This window comes from Engraulis encrasicolus, chromosome 2, assembly GCF_034702125.1.
Source record: "Engraulis encrasicolus isolate BLACKSEA-1 chromosome 2, IST_EnEncr_1.0, whole genome shotgun sequence".
NCBI lineage: Eukaryota > Metazoa > Chordata > Actinopteri > Clupeiformes > Engraulidae > Engraulis > Engraulis encrasicolus.
Window position 1 is genome coordinate 56,855,703 of NC_085858.1, and position 21,268 is coordinate 56,876,970.

At 42.3% G+C, this 21,268-nt stretch overlaps 1 protein-coding gene across 1 annotated transcript in view; it reads left to right on the plus strand.

Annotated features, from left to right (window-relative positions):
* Nucleotides 1-441: 441 nt before the first annotated feature.
* Nucleotides 442-21,268, plus strand: part of LOC134465230 (IgGFc-binding protein-like) — a 56,489-nt gene continuing 35,662 nt past the window's right edge. The window contains exons 1-23 of the mRNA XM_063218779.1: nucleotides 442-469; nucleotides 2,014-2,141; nucleotides 5,311-5,724; nucleotides 6,143-6,223; nucleotides 6,522-6,643; nucleotides 6,906-7,184; nucleotides 7,786-7,881; nucleotides 8,028-8,181; nucleotides 8,315-8,571; nucleotides 11,448-11,594; nucleotides 11,688-12,267; nucleotides 12,352-12,935; nucleotides 13,034-13,595; nucleotides 13,688-14,286; nucleotides 14,407-14,971; nucleotides 15,567-15,763; nucleotides 15,854-16,063; nucleotides 16,173-16,361; nucleotides 16,479-16,768; nucleotides 16,923-17,191; nucleotides 17,361-17,474; nucleotides 17,562-17,746; nucleotides 18,673-18,833. Of these exons, the coding sequence (XP_063074849.1) occupies nucleotides 2,087-2,141; nucleotides 5,311-5,724; nucleotides 6,143-6,223; nucleotides 6,522-6,643; nucleotides 6,906-7,184; nucleotides 7,786-7,881; nucleotides 8,028-8,181; nucleotides 8,315-8,571; nucleotides 11,448-11,594; nucleotides 11,688-12,267; nucleotides 12,352-12,935; nucleotides 13,034-13,595; nucleotides 13,688-14,286; nucleotides 14,407-14,971; nucleotides 15,567-15,763; nucleotides 15,854-16,063; nucleotides 16,173-16,361; nucleotides 16,479-16,768; nucleotides 16,923-17,191; nucleotides 17,361-17,474; nucleotides 17,562-17,746; nucleotides 18,673-18,833 (6,110 nt within the window). The 5' untranslated portion in view covers nucleotides 442-469; nucleotides 2,014-2,086. The remainder of the gene's footprint in view (nucleotides 470-2,013; nucleotides 2,142-5,310; nucleotides 5,725-6,142; nucleotides 6,224-6,521; nucleotides 6,644-6,905; nucleotides 7,185-7,785; nucleotides 7,882-8,027; nucleotides 8,182-8,314; nucleotides 8,572-11,447; nucleotides 11,595-11,687; nucleotides 12,268-12,351; nucleotides 12,936-13,033; nucleotides 13,596-13,687; nucleotides 14,287-14,406; nucleotides 14,972-15,566; nucleotides 15,764-15,853; nucleotides 16,064-16,172; nucleotides 16,362-16,478; nucleotides 16,769-16,922; nucleotides 17,192-17,360; nucleotides 17,475-17,561; nucleotides 17,747-18,672; nucleotides 18,834-21,268) is intronic.

Genomic DNA, 21,268 nt, shown 5'->3' on the forward strand with positions numbered 1-21,268 from the left:
AGGTGTCCTGCTACCGGGGAATAAAGGACACCTGCTCAGCCAATCAGAAGACGTTCCGTCTGCTCACCGGGTGATAATAGGTTCTGTTCAGCATAAATATAAAAGGCTAAATAAATATGGTTTGTTTGATTATTTATTTGCAACCTTCCCTATTCAGAGACAATACAGACCCAGGGGGAAACCCAGGGGGAACCCCTAACGTGATGTCATCATCGCATTCTATTCAAGAATTCTGGTTAACCTGCAACCCCACCTTTAATCACATGGTCACGGCTGGCTGCCCAATAAATCAATCAAATCTAACAAATACTCTTGTCTCTGAAGACAAAGCATGTTATACTTCATTGTCAAGGCAGGATTTTGGCCAATCTATCAAGTGCCCCACCTACATCTTAAAGTCCAATATAAACGACACAGAAAAGGCCAAAAGACAGACAGACAGGGGTAACGAGACCGAGACTTCAAACTGGTAAGAAAAGGTTTTACTGGGTATATACATACTTCATTATTGTTGAGTATTTGGTTGTTGTGTTTATTTTTTAAAAATATATCCAGATTGCCCTCCACATCTAAGGGAGGCTACTTATTACCTTGACATGGGTAAACAGGCCGGTGTGTTCTTCTGAGGTCTGTTTATTGATGCTTTGTACAGTAGGCCTACTGTACATACAGACAGTCCGGGCAGCAGACAGCCTTACCTGGATCCAGGAGCACACAGGACCTGATATTGGTCAAATAGAGCTACTCTAAACAAAGAGAAGGTGAAATTGAGGGTGTCATTCATTTTATTGCAATGACTTGAAATTAAAACTTGATTAATTGCCATTGATATTTTTCATTAATTAATCAAAAGGGATTTCATTCGTCTTCATCGATATTATAGATAAAGGGTGCAGATACAATGCAATTGCAAAATACTCCTCTATGTATCTAGTGTTAAAAAAACAGAGAAGTTACACTGTTTCTATTGTAATGTAGTAAATGGAGCTTCTAAGGGGCCACAGATCGAGGCAGTCCATAAAACAAGAAATCACTTTGGAAAGAGGGCCCTCGCTTGCTTCACTACACAGCAGTGTTACCTAGAGAGCTCTCGCTCGCTTCACTACACAGCAGTGTTACCTCAATAGTGTTCCCTCGCTCGCTTCACTACACAGCAGTGTTACCTCAATAGTGTTCCCTCGCTCGCTTCACTACACAGCAGTGTTACCTCAATAGTGTTCCCTCGCTCGCTTCACTACACAGCAGTGTTACCTCAATAGTGTTCCCTCGCTCACTTCACTACACAGCAGTGTTAACTCAATAGAGGGCCCTCGCTCGCTTCACTAAGCCCCAGCCACTAAAACTGTGCACTCGCTGATATTAAGACGCGCCCACTTTCTGTATCTCTGTATCTCTTATTCTGTTTATAATTTGCTTTGTTCATTGCTGGTGTTAATTCTACTGTTTTTTTATTGTTAGAGCATTTTGAGATACATCTTATGTAAGAAGATGTGCTTTACAAATAAAATTATTGTTATTATTAATACTACTATTAATTATGTAATTAAGTATGAGCACAATTTAGGAAAGTGTGGACCTGATTTATAAAATGTGTCAAGGTTCAAGGTTCAAATGTGTCAACAATCATGATTTATTTGCATTCAAAATGACGTGAGCACATTTTAGAAATTGTGGACACACTGTATTAAAATGTACTCATGATATATAATATAATATAGTGTATATAATATAATAGGCCTATGTATAATGTGGTGTATGTCTATTGCTGTATTTTCTTTAAGTCTGCCACAGTGTTCTACCCTGAGCATGATGGTTCTGTGTCTGTGTTCTGCTAACCTGAGCATGGTTCTGTGTCTGTGTTCTGCTAACCTGAGCATGGTTCTGTGTCTGTGTTCTGCTAACCTGAGCATGATTCTGTTTCTCTGTCTGGCTACCATGAGCATGGTTCTGTGTCTTGTGTTCTGCTAACCTGAGCATGGTTCTGTGTCTATGTCTGTGTCTGTGATGGTGCAGTGCTGTGTATATATCAGGAGCTGAGGAGTGTCCCAAGTCCTGCTTGTGATAGAGATCTGGTGCAGCAGTCACCATGACCTCCACCGTGTCTCTGTGTGTGCTGGCCACAGCGCTGATGATGATGATGGGTAAGACCTTCATAAACTGGTTAAGCCAGATTCCTACACACTCACACACACACACATGCACAAACCCACACACACAGATGCAATTGGCAGAAGCCCAAGATATGATATTGTTTTCTCCCTTTTTTGGAACTTTTCCCAACAATGAAGAATCTTTGGCTTAAAGGGCATGACTGCTTTTTTACAGTTGGTTTTAAAGCTAGCAAGTGATGTAGGCCTACTAGGTGGTACAGGCCACTGAGAAATTGATGTCCCCAGTGTGCACCTAAGTGGCTAGAAAGCCAAACACTCAGGCAGTAGGCCCAACACTCAGGCAGTAGGTCAGGCAGTCTCTTTCTTTTCGTATACCACTGATTCTTGAGAAAGCGGCTAAAACATGTCTGCAATAAACTGCCAATTCTGTTGAAAATAAACTACATTTTCATGAACAAAATGAATCCAGGTAAAGACACAGGGGTCTGTTACATAAATGTACAGTCGTTTGAAATATTTAAGTGTAATTTTATTACTTTTCATGGCTATAAACCTGCCCACACCCTGTAAAAACAGCTGTCCCTAGGACAGACATCATCATTTCAATTGACTTAAAATGTAAAAATCACTGATATTATTGAATAATATCACCATGATGTGAAAGTCCATATTGAAGTGGTTCTGCAGATATGCACATAGTGCGTGTAAAGCAATATTTACTACTATTTTCTGATTGCTCAAAGTGTGTCCAGCATATTAGTCACCACCGTCAGATTTTTAAAAAAAGACAATAAAATCAGGTATGCGCAAGGTCATTGTCATTACTTAGGACCCCTTTTCAAACCTTTAGATCTACTGAGTACTTCACCATCACTGAAGCTCCTGTAAGTTTACTAATTTCTCCTCAATTTGATAATTTGTTTGGACACTGGTACTGTCCCAACCATAAACTGTCAACACCGTCGGGGGTTTTAATAGTATTATTGTTACATTAATGTTAATTATATATACTTTTTCAGAAGCGTCATGAAGCCCCTAAGAAACAGAGCGAAAACGAAGTGGCTAATGTGAGCAAAAAATGCACAATATGTAAAAGAGTGTTTTTTTGTCTCACACCGTCAGATGTCACCACCGTCAGATTTTGTTCCGCTCATCATCTTGTTCCATATTTTTACTAAATTGTGCTCTTTAATGAAACATTACCAGACATGCTAGTAATAATTGTGACCCAAACTTATACTCCAGCCTCCACTGAGGTGCATTTGGAGGGTTTTTTGTCACAAAACCTGACGGTGGTGACATCTGATGTAGTTCACAAAAAAGCATGTGTTTTACATGTTTTTGACAAGTTTTAAGAATATGCTTCCAATAAGTATCTACAATTATGTTAAATTGTAAAAGTAATTCACTTAAATACAGTAAACTTATTTTTTTACTTCTAATTCTGTCTGACGCTGGTGACAAAACCAAGAAAGAGCCCATTTTATGAAAAATGTAAAACATGGGGAGCTTGTCCAATACATTCACTGCACAGCCCAGACGTTCATCTATGATAATACACCTCTATATTTTGGATTTGAACAACTTAAAACCTGTTTATGCCACATTTTCAATAATCAAGGCCTACTTCCTAGAGTATCTAACAAATGAAGAAAAAACACATGCACAAACATACTGTGCACACACAAAAATAAAGTGTTTATGCTAGATGTCATTGACTTGAGAGGGCTATTTATTTTGCTAAATGTAGGTAATAATTAGGTCACTTTCACCACCTTCAGATTACTGTCACCACCGTCAGTTCTTAAGTCACCACCGTAAGAAGGAGTTTTGGACATTTTAAATGAATGTGCTTACAAAATTTTCCTTTGTAGTTGTTGAATTATCAAAGTAATAGCAAATTTAAGCCTACACGAATATTTGTGAAATTACAAAAAAATGTTTGATCTATTTAGCCATTAAGTAAGCATTGTCTGACAGCACATATTTTTAAATTAGAACACATGAAGCAGTATTAAAATAGAATGAAAGTGAATTTTCAACATTTAAAGGCGTATCTGTGAACCAAAAAACACACACAATCACTTAAAAACTCCAGATACATATGCATCCAAATCAATACACTTTTTATTGCTTTTAATTGTGTCTGACGGTGTTGACAAAAAACAAGGTATGATCGGAGAAAAACCTGATTTCTGAAAAAAAATGGAAAATGGGGAGATTGGCCTTGTGCATTTCTGAAAAGCCAAGACCTTTGTCTACGAGGATATACCATATTATTTTGTAATTCACTTTGTTTTTTTCTTTCAAGATTACAACCTGTTTTAGCCACTTTCTCAAGAATCAGTGATACAGTTGTGAAACTACAAGTAAAATGTGGTGTTATATGGGGTAAATAATACATATTTCATAAGTATCTCCAGCTAACTTTACTGTATCTTTTTCCAGGTTTTGTACTGAAAAAAATCTGTATGTTACCATAATATTCTGCCACCATTCGTTAGGGCTTGTTAAATACTTCACCTAGTTTTAATGGCTCTTTAATGGTTGACTTAGGGATATGCTACAACAGTAGACAAACAAACTTCATACATGTTAACTTAACTAGGCCCAACTCTGGGGCTGTAATAGTCAACATAGAGGGATATGCTACAACCATGCAGCCCTGAGAAATCCAACGTTTTGAATGGGGTCTAATGGACTGATAATACCTATTTCACACATATGCGGTACGTCAGAATTTATGATAACCTAGGGTGTGATGGCAGACTTCATTTGGCAAGCAATTTATGAGCTGCATGTAAAAGTACGTAATGATTTGGACTGCAAAAGAGAAGTCGCATGTCTGACAGGCTGCCACGTGCAGACACCACAGTGCAGCCGTAGGGTTGGCAGCACGCCAGTTCAAGTCAAATATGTGAGGAGTACAATGTAGTCTATTACCTAGTCTCACACATAACTAAAAATAACTTTTATTGATTGCCAAAAAATGATCTTCCAACAACAATCCAAATCTTTACAATTCCCTGCTACCATGTGAAATTCAGAGCTCATGTCAAACGGAATCAGGATTTAGCTTGACTCGCTCCATTCACTTCCATTCAAAATTTTGGCAAATTGTGATCTATGGTCCAAGTGGAGGGACATGACGTAGGCACCCCATTCACAATGACACCTAATACCTGTTGACATAATCTAGGCTCTAGTCTGGGACTGGACCCTTGCCAAGACTACACTGAGCTGGATGATGCGTGGAGGGCTGCCAACAACACCATACATGACAACGCCGCCATCGTGAAGTGTGACCAGCACATCAGCTGGCAAGGCTGGTACCGCATGTACTACGGAGGGACCGATGCCCACATGCCAGAGTACTGCGTGAGGATGAACCGCTGTGGTACCCATGCTCCTCTCTGGATCAACGGGACCCACCCCCGAGTCGGCGAGGGGATTGTGACCCGTCAGGTCTGTGGCCACTGGAAGTGGGGAGCACCCAACGAAGACGACTGCTGCAAGTTTTCAAACCCACCTGTTCGGATCAAAGCCTGTCCTGGAAATTACTATGTGTATGAGTTTACGGCACCAACACAATGCTCTGTGGCTTACTGTACAGGTGAGTGGGAGAGATTAAACATAAGAGTGTATTAATGACAGTAAAGATTGATTATAGTACCATACTAGTGATCAGTCTAAATCAGTGATTCTCAAAGTGTGGTCCGGGGACCACTAGTGGTCCGCGACAGAGCTCAGGTGGTCCGCGAGGGGATTTCTAATTTTCCAAGATAAGCTAGCAGTAGGCTATATTTGTAATATTTGTAATATTTTCATGTTTTCAACACAATAAGACAGGCTTATAATGTGAATAAAAAGTAAGTGATCTGCATAAAAATTAGCAGTGTCAAATTAACATCCATCAACTGCCAATTCAGATGACAGGTGGTCCCCGATAATTTTTGAGGGGGACAAAGTGGGCCTCGGTCTGAAAAAGTTTGAGAGACATTGGTCTAAATAGATCCATTTGGGTTTTACAGATGTTGGAGACATTGCATTAAACATGATTGCGCCACAACCAACTGTTGGACCAACACTACATCCAACGAGTTACCCTTCAAGTAAGTGGTTTGTTTCCCTTATATTTCATTTTGATATTCCTACCTCTGTGACTTTGTTCTAGTCTGTATGCCGCTCATGTCAAAAATTAATGAAACAACCATCATCCGCAATGCATTTTGAGCGTTAACCGCCATTGAAGTGAAAATGCGTGATTCAAATTGAGTTTGACCCGATTTTCCTCCCACAATCAATCTTGTTTTTTGGCCCTGAATTTTCGTCCACTATCAATCTTATTTTTTCTACTATCCATGATCTGTACAAGACGACACACATGATGTATTTTTCCAATTTCTCCAGGTGCCCATTTTTACCCATTTGGTCAAGGGGATTCCGACATCAGTCGAAATGATGATGGTTTGAGTACAGTCGCCATTGCACAAACATTTCTCTATTTCAAGCAGACAATATCCACGATACACGTAAGTCAATATTGTCTGGTTTTCATTACAGCTCAGATTAAGTATTGCGTAAAATATAGCACTGATTATTGAGAATGTGGCTAAAACAGGTTTTAATTTTGAAAGAAAAAAAGTTGTTCAAGTCCAACATATAGCTGTATATTGTAAACTTTTTTCATAAAGTAGGCCATTACTTGTTTTTGTCCACATCGTCAGACACAACTAGAAGTAAAAAACATGTTTTTTTGTATTAAAGTGAATAATTATGTTAAATCATCTGCAGGTTAGCAGCAATGGATTCCTCACATTTGAGAATGCATGGACAGGATGGAGTCCATATAAATTTCCTGCATATGCTCACCGCAACATCATTGCACCCCTCTGGACTGACATTGATAACTCGCGCAGAGGCACCATATCCTACCGCGAGTACACCAGTGGCAGTGTCCTGCAGCAAGCCACCACAGACATCAACCAATACTTCCCTGATATTAACTTCTCCGCTAGCTGGGTCTTCGTTGCTACATGGGACAAAGTGGAATACTACGAACACTCCGGAACGGTAAATATGCCTTTTTCATTTTTATCTTTATCTTTTCCATTTTTTATTTCTTTTTGTGATCATTTAACCGCAACTACAAAATGTGACAACAGACTTTTTTTTTTAAACAAGAGTAATGTTCAGGTATTTTAAAAGGAGAGCAAACTTGATGCTGAAAGTAGAGTGTGTCATTTTTTTAGAGGATCATTTCCAGAATTCATGCTGCTCATTCACAAATATTTACCGGCAATTTCCAAATTTTCATTATGACTTGGTAACGTAAACTTACCATATATGACTAGGTGGATTAAATCTGTGAGCGGGCAACAAAAATGTTAGAAGTAAACTACTAAACAATGGGCTCATAAAGGACAAGACTGGGGTGCATTTCTCGAAACCATAGTTGCTAACTTCATTAACTACTTTGTCGTTTTCAGTGCAATTTCCTATTGGCAACTACCCAAGTTGCTAAATAGCTAACAACTACAATTTCGAGAAATGCACACCTGTTTTGTTTTGGACCTTTGGAACATGGACCTTAATTATGCTATTAAACACCTTCATCTAATAACATCATGTTTTAGTACTTGAGTCCTGAATTGTCATCTCCTTGTCATTGCAGGAAACATCATTTCAGGTCGTGCTGATCGCAGGGGGTCAACGCTCATTTGCACTAATGAATTACGGAGCACTGGCCTCAACGCGTCATCATGTGCAGGTGGGGGGACCACAATGAAATATTCATATCCAGGAGGCCCAGACTGTGCAGTACTGTACACAGTAATGAAAAAGGGCCTTAAAATCCATTATTAATGATATTCTCTTTGTTATTAACTCATGTATTTGTTCTTTCTTGGATTTCAGGCTGGCTATGACACAATCAACTCTGTACATCATTTCTCAATCCCCGGCTCCTTCATGAAAAACTTCACAAATTTACCGCATACTAGCAATGTCAACACGCCAGGTCGTTGGGCATTCCAGATCGATGATGGACCTCAAGGCTGCCAATTTCATGGTCATTTTTTAAAAATCTATTCAAAACAATTTATTTTCACGAGACCGAAATCATTCCATGCAGTGATACCAGATATACAGAGTCATTTTGCAAGGTGAAAATGTAAATAATTTCAAAAGTAATGCTTTTTCAGGTTCTACAGTGCAGGTAGGAGACTCCTTCTGGACAGATGCTACATGTCAGCAAAAATGCACGTGTGCCAGTAAAGGAGTCCTTCAGTGCCAGCAGCAGTCCTGCTCCTTCTCTCAAGCGTGCAAACCTGCAGCATTCCAATACTCCTGCCAGAATATTCAGAGACAGACCTGCACCATCTCCGGTGACCCGCACTACTACACCTTTGACAGGAAACTCTTTCATTTCCAGGGCACCTGCACCTATGTGTTGTCAGAGGTATGATTTAGATATTACTTTTTAATTAGCTTGCATGATGTTTTAAATGGGGGGAATACCAAATACCACAATTGCCCTGATTTTCTGATGCTAACACATGTTTGAAACACCCCTGTGTAGTTGTTTTGAAAAAATCTTCTTAACACCCCCCTCTACCCCAGAAATTACTTTTTTCCACCCAGAAAATGTGCGTTGTTCACCTATTTCAACAGTTTATCCACGGTTATCCCAGAACTACACATGAGTATGTTCATGATTTGCCATTAAAAAAATCTTACATGTGTGATGCTATATCACAGTAGTACTTTGAACTATATAAGTGCAATGTCAAGGTCATAATAAAGGTCAAACTAATGTAAGAATCAATTTTTAAAGCTACACTGTGCAGGAAATGGTCAAAAAAGGTACTGGAACTATGGTGCTCATTGAAACTGGGCTGCCTATTGCCAAATTTGTAATAAAGTAATAAAGTAATAAACAAATATTTTCTAGTATGATCCAAGTAGAGTCATTTATGCAGCTAAAAATGGCTATTTTTGGAAATTCAAAATGGCGGACCATGGAGAAGATCCCCCTTTTCCCCCTTTTCATGTATGAAAATTGCACTTTTTACAGTCATAATGAATACTTAGAATTTGATGGTGGTGCTAAGTATTCATGAAAAAGGTAACATTAGTGAATGGGCAGCATGAATTCTGGAAATAAACAACTAAAAATCTCACACAGTGTCCCTTTAAGGGTATAATAGGTGTTTTTCGATGGCTGTCCCAGTACAACAAATGAATTATTTCCCTTAATAGCAATTTTATGATCTTACATATCACAGTAATACTTTGAACAATGCTAGCTACAAAGGTTCAAGGTCATAATACAGGTCAAAGGTAATACAGTATTGATGGAGGGGTGTGGGTGGTTTTGCAAGTTAAACCGTTTTTCACAAAAACAAACTTTAAAGGAAAAACCCTGTAATATTAACACAGTTTTGTCAAATCACAGATATTGTTAATATGTCACAATAATGTGGTGTAAGTTAAAGAACGAAAGGGACCAAAGTGACAAAAGTCAAGCGAGTTGGATCACCCAAGTGAAAACGATAAATCAGTGAACTTTGAGAATGCCAACAATTTCAAATCAGGGGTGCGTTCCCGCAATGTTAGCTTTGAACTACAGACGTACTTTGTAGTTACCTCCACAACACACCTTGTAATTTCTTTGTGAAAAAACACGGACGTGGCATTACAATCTGACACCATCCGCACCAATAATGCAGTATTATCTGCATGCCGATTGGATTTCGTTTCATTCCGAGGTGTAATTTGTAAAATATTTGGACAATAAAGTTGTGGTTACTCCCAGAAAATCGTCTGTTAAAGTGTCATATCCCTGAGAAATTTTCGCGCAGATTTCATTCCATAGCTTAGTGGTATTCACGCTTGCATCCCAATGGGAAAACAGAAGCCACACCGGTTCGAATCCACATGGTTACAGTGCCACAATTTTGGAAATATCTGGCAGAAATAGATAATTTATGTTGTGCATTACCAACACACACGTGCAGCCAAGGGAAAATGTGTTACACTGTAGGGTCCAAAACACGATTTCACGAGTTGTTGTCAACATGCTGCACACTAGTTTCGAACCTGCGTGGCTCGCGTCTTCCCATTGATAGGCAAGCGTAAATACCCCTAGGCTATGAAATGAAATTCGCGCCAAAATTTTTTAAATAGTTGACACGTAATCCAGCGCATTTCCGGGAGAAACCAATACTTTCTTATCTAAATATTTCACAAATTACACATCGAAATGAGACGCAATTCAATCGGCATACAGCTAAAAGTATATTATTAGTGTGGGATTCATCAGATTCCAAGGATATGACGGTTTTTTTTTCACGAACAAATGACATGACGTGAATTTGTGTTCTGAACACTCTCACAGCTGTATCATCACTTTGTGTGCATGTCGATTGATTTTCATCGCTTTTGCACCACAGGATTAAAAGATATTGACACATTTGTGGTCAAATATGTACTACAAGTTTAGCTAATGGGTGGAGTCACGCTCTGAAGTAGACTAGCGCTGTGTGTTACTTGGGGTGGCTGAGGTGATGTCTGGACTCAATGGATCTACTCCAGCTGTACTTCAACTTCACTGTCCAGATACGGATAGGAGGCACCTCACTTTCAAAGTCACCACTACTTCAGAGTGCACATTACTCCAAGCAGTAGTTACTTTGTGTGCTAACGTTCGAGACACAAGAGTTAGCAACTTTTATAGTATTTACTATGCAACATTGCTAACAAACTAGCTACTTCGCACTTTGAGAATCGCACCCCAGATCTATGTGTTTCTACTATGCTTAGAAAACTGTAATGTGGGCTTATTATTCAGTGACAAAACCCTCTTCCACCACACATGTGAGGAAAAATTAACGACATCAATGGCACCAATGGTGAATGTGCCAATCTTGATGTTTTTGGTACATGCAAATCGTGACGGTTTGTACGCATAGGCCCCACAGCTGGGTACCCCCTCCCCCCCCCCCCTACAGACTTCATGAAGACTATTTCTGACCATTTGAGCAGAAACATGCACATCAGTGGCCTGCAAATCTCATTTTGCAGGACTCTGGCAGTGCTTTTCCTGCGCCACCTGCACTTGTCTCAAATCTCATGAGCCTGAATTTTGCGTCATGCAGCTCCAGGCGCCAGGGCCAATGTTGCACAACGCAACATCCAGCATCAATGGGTGGAACGATACATATTTTTAAATTCCTAAATCTGGGCAAAAGTTGAATCTGAACATTTTCATCAAATAACCCCCCCCCCATTTTAAAATGTGACACTTGATGGCTTAATATCTCTGAAATCCCTCAGGCATGTGGCAATGGACTGCCTTATTATCGAATTGAGGGTAAGAATGAACATCGAGGAAGCACACGTGTGGCATGGACCCGCCTTGTGAGGGTGTGGGCGTATGGTGAAGAGATTGAACTTGTCAAAGGAGACCGTTATAAAGCCATGGTAAGTGAGAACAGCTTACTTGAAATGAAACCATACCAGAATCATAAAATCATCACAGAATCATCTTATGATGAATATGTCATTTTGTCATAGGTCAATGGGACATTTGTAACAACCCCATTCAGTCTAAAAGATGGAGCCATCAGAGTCTACCAGTCAGGACGGTCTATAGCTGTTAGTACAGACTTTGGACTGCTAGTCACCTATGATGCCTCCCACTATGTCGCAATCTCAGTTCCCTATGAGTACCAGAACGGGACATGTGGTCTCTGTGGCAACTTCAACCATAAGTCTAACGATGAATTCCGGACGCCCAGTGGCCAGCTTGTCAGCTCGGACGTGGAGTTTGCCAACAGCTGGAAGGCGGAAGGGGACACTGACCCTGGCTGCCATGCCGTGCGCTGTGCCGGACTAGCATGTGCTGTCTGCACCTCAAGCCAAAGGCAGCTGTATGGGAATACTGCTCACTGTGGAATCCTCAGCAACAATGCTGGCCCCTTTGCTGCCTGTCACTCAAGCCTACCTCCACAGACCTTTGAGGAGAACTGTGTGTATGATCTCTGTGTGGGAGGTGGTTACCAGCCCATCCTCTGCCAAGCCCTCAATGTGTATGCTGCCCAGTGCCAACAGGAGGGCATCCAGTTGGGTCAGTGGAGAAATGAAGGATTCTGTGGTGAGTAATGATTGTCTACACCATATTCTTTATACAGTCATCCATACGTTGAGAAACTTGTTGACATATTTTCTTCCTCCATAGAAATCCCTTGTTCAGCCAACAGTCATTTTGAGTCTGAAGGAACAGGGTGTCCTGCTACTTGCAGCAACCCCAATGCCCCCCAGAACTGCCCACTGCCCAACCAGGAGAGCTGCATCTGTGATTCAGGCTACGTCCTAAGTGCAGGGGACTGTGTTCGGCAGAGTGACTGTGGCTGCACATTTGAAGGGCGGTACTACAGGGCTGGGGAAACTGTGGTGCTAGACCAAGACTGTGGAAGGCGTTGCACCTGCAGTCTTGGGTCAATGACTTGCCAAGCACACGGCTGTGGAGATCTGGAGAAGTGTGCAGTCCATGAAGGCATGAGGGGCTGCAGACCCGTTAGCTATGAAACCTGCTGGGTGAAGAGTTACGAGTCATACAGCACATTTGATAAAAAGACATTCCACTACCCGGGGGCCTGCAGTCTGACACTGGCAAGAGTCAGAGGACAGTCACAACTGACACACTTTCAAGTTACAGTTGAGAAAGTTCCTAGAGGCCAGAGAGACTTTGTTAGAAACCTGAAGTTTGAAACAGAAGGGACGCAAGTTTCTGTGGAGATGGGCGATGGAGCCACAACAAAGGTAAATGAATAGTCAGGTGGCCAACTTTAAAGGGTGATTAAAAAAAGGTGGAAATATGGGAATTGCTAACAATTCTAACACTACTTTTATCTTATTAGGTGGATGGACAAACAGTTGGCATTCCTTTCAGTGTCAGCTCAGGCCATATTCGCATCTACCACAGCAGTGTCAAAGGTGTTGTCATAGAAACTGACTTTGGTGTGCTGGTGAGAGCCGACTGGCCACATGTCATCCGCATCACTGCTCCTGGTAACTACAATGGCACGCTAGGAGGACTGTGTGGAAATCTGAATGGCTACCCCGACGATGACTTCTTCTCTCCAACTGGTGTTCAGCTGAACAGCTCACAGCAGTTTGGAGACAGCTGGAGAGACGGCTCCCTCTCAGCACACTGTGTAGAACCCCAAGTGTGGGAACCAGGACACTACCAGAACACTACACATTACAGGGAACTCTGTGCCATCATGGGATCCGCCGATGGACCTTTTGGCCAGTGTCAAGCAAGTCTTGACCCCCGGGCACGGATTGAAGATTGTGTTCAGGAACTTGTGAGGATGCAAGGCTCTCAAGAAGCACTCTGTGAAGCTTTGCGTGGATACACTCTGCTTTGCCAACAGACTGGTATTATAGTAGGGGAATGGAGGAACCTGACCAACTGTGGTGAGGGAATGACTATCCCACACAATGTCAGTCTTTTATCCCGTAACATACAATATTTAGTAATGGTATTAATATGTCATTTCTCTTTACAGAGGTAACCTGCCCTCTAAACAGCCATTACGAGATATGTGGAACGTCCTGCCCAGCTTCCTGCCCCAGCTTGTCTTTCCCCTTCATGTGCAATCAGCAGTGCCAGGAGGGCTGCCAGTGTGATGATGGCTTCCTCTTGAGTGGGGATCGCTGTGTGCCTCCCACAGGCTGTGGCTGCCACCATGGCGGACGCTACAGACAGAGTGGAGAGCGCTACTGGTATGGTGAAGAGTGCCAGCAAATCTGCCATTGTAATGGCCTGACTGGTCAGTCCCATTGCACTGCCTCTTCCTGCAGTGAACAGGAGTCCTGTCGCACCGTGGATGGCAAGTTTGGTTGTCATCCTAAACCTGAAGCCACCTGCAGGGCCTCTGGAGACCCTCACTACACCTCCTTTGACAGGCGGAAATTCGACTTCCAGGGCACATGCCGTTATGTCCTGGCATCTGTCTGTAATGGAAGCCAGGGTCTACCACATTTCCAGGTGGAGGCCCGCAATGAGGCATGGAACGGTCGACAGGTCTCCATTACTGTGGCAGTTTACGTCAATGTGTCTGGGCATCAGGTCTACATCTCAAAATACCATCCGGGCACTGTACAAGTAAGTGTTTCGACATTCCTTTAGATCAATTTCAACTTTGCAGGTTTTGCAATCTTTGTCAAAAGTGAAATTGCTGTACAGTAATTGGACACTTAACCACAATATGATATCCGTCCTCAGGTAAATGGGGAGACAAGAAACCTACCAGTCCTCCTTGATCATGGCAAAGTATCGGTCTATGGCAATGGTCTCCACACATTCGTGACAACAGACTTTGGCCTGACTGTCAGTTACGATGGCCGCTGGGTGTTGGATATCACAGTGCCATCTAACTACAGTGGAGCCACCTGTGGCCTGTGTGGCAATTTCAACGGCCTCCAGGCTGATGACTTCACTGTCCAGAATCAGGTTTCAGGCTCTCAAGTCCTCTCTGCCTCTGACTTTGGGAACTACTGGAAGGTTGACGATGGCATCCCCTGTACTGGAGGATGTGGAAAGTCCTGCCCAGTATGCCATGATGACCAGAGAGCCCGTGCCATGTGTGAACTACTCAGAGCTGGCACTGGACCACTGAGCTTCTGCCATGCGCATGTGGATCCCCAGACATTCTTCAATGACTGTGTCTTTGATGTTTGCCTTTCTGGAAACAGAGACGATGTCTCCTGTCGAGCAATGGAGGCCTACGTCAGTGCATGTCAAGCAGCAAACGTTATCATCTACCCCTGGAGACAAAACTCCTCCTGCCGTAAGTGTTTGGGGTATCCAGGGCTAAAAATCATCAATATATTATATATTATGTAAGGGTTAACGTTCGGCGAGAAGGTCGCTACAGCGGAATAGCAGCACGACAGAGAGAATCTTTAGACCTCGAAGCGCGCTTATTATATGGATATACTTAAATGATTCACACATGGTGGGGACATTTCTTTATTTAATGTTAAGTTTATTATAATTTTTCATGTCAAAAGATTGTTGCTGCGCAAAACAAAACAGTGCCGTTGTGGAACACCGCTAGGCAACAGGTAGCCTAGACAACAGGTGTTGTCTATCACAGCAGCTGATTAGAGTGACAAAAGACCGGACCCCCTGCGGAGTGATATGAAACATTCGCTTTAGCAGTGAAAAGTCTTGTTGCCATTGACAGCGGTCTGATATAGACCAACACGTCCGTTATCTCAAATATCAGACGTGCGAACGTTGGGGAGCCCCATTGAAATGAATGGAGCATTCGACCGATGAAGCCACACCATATAATAAATATTTATATATACCATAAATAATATTTGTAGTGTTGTCCACTAAAATGCGTGAAATACTATGTTCATTTACCATTCAAACAGAAATGGAGTGTCCAGATAACAGCCACTATGACCTGTGTGGCACTGAGTGTGGCCACACCTGTGCTAGCAGCATTGATGCCAGCTGTGACAGAACCTGTGCTGAAGGCTGCTTCTGTGATGAAGGGTTTGTGAGGAGTGGGGGGCGTTGTGTTCCAGCGGAGCAGTGTGGCTGTCTGTATGATGGCCTCTACTTTGAGGTAAAATTCACATCCTTATGTGTCCTGATTTCATGTGCACACCACAGCATGCAGATGCTTTTCAATGTCAGCGTTCCTTGTATTTGTCAGATTGGAGAAACCTTCTGGTCTGCAGACTGCTCTCATCACTGTAAATGTTTTGCCCAAAACGACCTCCGCTGCACCCAGTCCTCCTGCCCTCCCTCTCAGAAGTGCTCTGTCAAAGATGGTCGACGTGGTTGCTATGGTCAGCTGTCAACCTGCACTGTCTGGGGAGACCCTCACTACAGCACATTTGATGGGGCTGTGGCTCACTTTCAGGTTGGACAAAGAGCACATTTCTAAGAGGATCACTTCCGAATGTCTCAATGTTCAGTTGTAACACACAAGAACTGATGTATGTATGTACTGTATGTGTTTCCATCCGTAGGGAACCTGTTCGTATGAGATAAGTCACACTTGTGGCAACATCAGTCAGGATGCCTTGGCCTTCCGTGTAGTTGCAGCCAACAGTCACCGTGGTAACCAGGTGGTGTCATTTGTGTCCACGGTGGACATGTGGCTCTCTAGAGGAGGAGTAGAAAGGCACATCACCATTGGCCAGAACAAGAGAGTCAAGGTGCTTCCCTTTGCTGTGACATACACCTCTACACCCAGTGTGCAACAATTTAAAACTTTGTGTTTTCATAGACACCTCCATGCACTTTCATTCAATTGGGTCTTAATATGCTTTCAGGTTGATGGCCATGCTAACAATTCGAAGAGCATTCAGATTGGCTCCCTTGCAAAGTTGACACGAGACTCTGGATTTGTGGTGGTGAATGCCTCAGGGGAGCTGGTGGTGCAGTTTGATGGTCGCAGTAGACTCCTGGTCAGACTCAACCCTGGTTTCCACCAATCAGTTTGTGGGATGTGTGGGAATAACAATGGAAACCCAGCAGACGACAAGGTTCTGCCCGACGGCAGTCTGGCACAGACTGATACACAGTTTGGTCAGAGTTGGAAATCCGACGTCAGCAGTCCTGGGTGAGTTAGGAGATGATGGTTGGTTGGTGTGAACATTGAAGTTTTACACCTTTAAAACACAAACATACCTAATTCAGAATTCAATGTCAATGTCAATCAGGGATGCAGGAAGTGGGGTTCTTATGTGTCCTGCTTTCCTCCCCATCCTCAATAGATGTGGTGCCAGTGACCAGATCGGTGATGACGCGTGTCTCTTGAGAGAAGAATACACAGAGCTCTGCAGCATCATCAGCAACAGCAGCGGGCCATTCCAACGATGCCACCTGCATGTTGACCCTCAAGCCTACATCACTTCCTGTGTGTACGATCTCTGTGCCTACACGCCAGCCAATGGCATGCTGTGCTCAGCAGTGGAGGCTTACGAGACAGCCTGCAGTGTGCTGGGGCTGCAAACACCAGAATGGCGCTCTGCACTTCACTGCTGTGAGTACAACTGGACATTTCTGTCTACCAATACAGTATAGCACAGCCAGCGACCTTTATGCTCCTGAATTAGTAGTGTCTTGGAACATCAAAATATTTTTTCTATAGTCTTCATATCAATATGAGTAGCTGTTGTAAATGACTGTGAATGTGCCATTTGACTTGGTAGCTGCAGCTGACCCCTGTGAGGATCTGGACTGTACTGAGGATGAGTGGTGTGGCCAGAAAGATGGAGTCTACGGCTGCTTCTGCAATGAGGACCACGCCAGACCTAAGTGCTTTGGTGAGGTCCAAGTATATTTACAATTTGTACATCCAGTAATTTCTATCAAGTCTGCCACTGACGCACAGTGATCTTTCCCCTGACCAGACTCTATGGAGCAGTGTTCCAGCAGCACAGGAACCATGTCTCTGTCTCGCTGCCAGCTGTTTGAGGCCGGCTTCTCAGCAGACGCCCTTCACCTCAACGACCCCAACTGCAATGGCACACTCAAAGATGGCCGACTGGAGTTCTCCTTCAACAATGACGACCACATCTGTGGCACGTCTGTCAGGGTACAAATGCTTTTCCCACTTGATCACCACTGTCAAGGAGTGAGCCGTGAGGCTTACACCGAATCACACACACACACCGTCACTAACATAAGCGCATCTAGGCAGCTTTCTCCCAGCACATTTAAAACACCAGCTGACCTACTGCAGTGAGTAGCATTTCATCCCATACTGTTTTCTGTCATGGTTTAACCGGTTTCAACGTTAAACACTTCACCATTTTCCATAGCATTTCATTTGCATTTGTTACCGAGTGCAGGGGTGGCCAACCAGCATTTTGGTAGCGTTTGTTTGTTTGTTTGCTTAACCACTCGCGTTTCAACACACAATATTTTTTCCCAAACACTCATTCATCTGTTAAAACAAAACTGAGGGACCGGTCCACTGAGTAATTATTGGGTGGTCCGAGCACACTGGGCGGTGCATACGATTTTAGTGGCCTGGGTGTTTTTACTGGATTTGGGGAAAATGTATTTTATTATGTGTGGAGGGGATTTATTTTGGGTGTTATGCACTTTGTGTTCATTCTTTTCAATTGTTATATAGAATTTTGTTATTTAGTTACTTGATTTACTTTTGCAACTGGACTCATCTGTGGGGAGGGGCTACGGGTATACAAGGCCAGTAGAGGCTCCAGAGCTTCAGTTGTGGTTAGGCTGACTTGGGGAAAGGTATTGTACATTTTAGGCTGTAGTGTAGTTCTGTTCAGGGTCATTTTGATTTAGCCTGGCAAACTTAAAGCCACTTTATTTTGCATTTATCTTTTGTTTTGCATTTTGGAAGTTTATTTGGGACACTGTAAATATTTGCACCGCTTTTAAGAAAACGTTTTGAAAAACAGAAAAATACAAGAGCTATTATCAAGTTATTTGATGCAATGCACACTTACACATTCTCCTGTGCTGTCTCCTTTGCATGCTGTTCAACAGAGCAACAGCACTCACTTCATCTATGAGAACTCGATCCAGGGGGAGTCCAACTCTGCCAGTGGCCCCATCAGCAGAGAGCGACAGATACACCTGAATTTCAGCTGTGCCTACCCCCTCACTCAGACCCTCTCCATGAACGTGGACATCAACCCTCTGGACAGGTGGCCTTTCACTATTTCATTGTGTTTAGAATTTTATACTTGAAATTGTGCATATTTTTAAACACTTCGTCTCGTTAGTCTTTTCACTATTTCATTGTGTTTTTTACGTTGGAATTACTTCTCCAAATTATGGAAAACGTTTGACGAATGTGGAGTTTCTGACAATTTATGCATAATTGTCAATCTTCTACATAAAGTTGCCAAAAAAGTAATTGTCTGGTTAGCCTCAATTAACTTGCAGTGTCCTTTCTAACTGTCATAACTTTTCTATGATGGAAAAAATCATCCAGAATGTGCTTTAGAATGTGTAGATTCAGAATTCATTAAAAAAAACACACACACACACACACACAAAAACTTTCACGTGATTTGGGAGGCAATGTGTTAACATATAGAAATGTATAGAAGGCAGAAAGTTGAAATCTGTATAGGTTAATGAATTCCAAATCCAAACATTCTAAAGCACATTCTGGATGATTTTTTGTAATTATGTGATGAACAGATCTGACATCGATCATGAAAACACCTACAAAGTCAAAACTCCTACAGAGTCAGTAGCTAAGCTAACCCTTGCTTAAAGTGGGGTAACTTCAGAATTGAAGAAGGAACATACCGTTTCCACATATAGTAATCTGAGATTCTCAGCTTTTAAACAAAAAAAGGAAGAAAGGAGTGGCACACTGGAGCTGAATGCATAATCAAAAACTGTATTAAACATACCTGCAAACTTGTCACCTTTCGGCGAAATTCGCCTTTTTGATCTCAAAATAGGTCACGTATGTGAATCGTGTAGATCCGAAGAGGTTTTTTTTGTTGGGGGGGGTAGACAGATTACAAACAGATAGACTGGATACGGTACTCATAGAATCTCTGCTAGTTCTACAGACATTACGGTTGAGCGACATTCTATTGATCTCTGCCTGTAGTTCCCATTGGCCGCAACGTGTGTTGGGGGAAACATAGGCCAATCAGAGCGGTAATTCAGATGGCTGGTTCTATTAGCGGCAAAACTCGAGCCACCGCACCAGTCGGAGTGAACAGCTGAAACGGTGTTCGCGAAACACACGTATCCCCCCTGTCATTATCTTCTACCTTGGTACTGTCGCTTCCCTTTTACAAATGACCGCTGTCCAAATCGCCGTTTCAAAGGTAAAGGATTTGAGCAGGGTTTGGGAATTGTGAATTGTTTCATTAGCTAAGGCCGTCCACTTGTGAAAATAAATAGCCTAGCCCAACGGCAGCAGGTCTGCGGTCCTAACATGGATGTTTTGCTTTATTTAAATTGACAGCAATATATTCATGCTTGTTTTGATATTTGACCAAAACGGTATTAAATACTTCAGTGAGAAAATGTGTTAGAATGGCGGTTGGCAGGGACTGACTGCGCTATAAATTGGCAGATTAGCAGAGAACTAAATTTAGTTCCCTTATGTCAGATACACACTCGATGAAACCTTCATAAACGTCAGAGGAATGCATAGCAATGGCTATTTGTCTCAATAGCTATATGACTCATTTTGCAACGTGTGCAATCATGAATTTAATGTTAGCAACCAAGGACATCATATTATTAATCTAAATAGCCTATTAACCTAGATGACATCTGTCTTTATCTTTTTCTACAATCCAATGCTTCTTCATAGTAGGCTACAACACCATTGTATAGAGTTCTTCAGCGGAAGCGGAAGCATGTAGTAGATTGTAGTCTTTCATGTTAGCATTTAAGGACGTCCTGGTTCCTATCGGCTTCCGGCCTCCGTTGGGAATGAATAGGGGTAAATTTAAAATAAGCTCCGAGTGCAAGCACGCGCTTAGCGAACCCCCGCAAACTGTCGAGGGTGTTAAAAATAGGCTGTAGGTATGACATGGTTGATCATTTTGTGTCAAACTTCGACATAAATACGATGTTGCGTCCATATGCTAAACCCGGAAGCTTTTGGCGACTACAGAAACGGCGCCAGTATCTAACGGCATGTACGTGCGGAAGGTTGTACCCATGGCAACCAAAGGAAAGTATGTAGTTCGGAAGTTTTAATGATCAGAAAGGGGTTAGCAATATTGAATTATAATCGTCATGATTTAACATGTGAATACACCAACATGATGATACGATCCGTTCCACTAATGAGAAAGGGATGCGGGGACACGCTAATGTTCGTTGTTGCCGTGCAACTTATATTTTTGCCAAACCTGAATCTCTATGGCATTTTGCAATGTAAAAAATCGCCATGGAACCGGTAGTCCAAACGCCGCATACAAGTTGACGTCAACGCTGAAGAGCTCAATTGGGGAAATGCTGAAATTCGGCTCTCATTCATTCATAAATTCACTAAAATGCCTTGGTACTATTTTATACAGCTTATTATATTATACATTTCCCTATTATTTACCCTCTTTAGCCAAAAGCAGCAAATGCTTTCATAGTCAATTGCAGT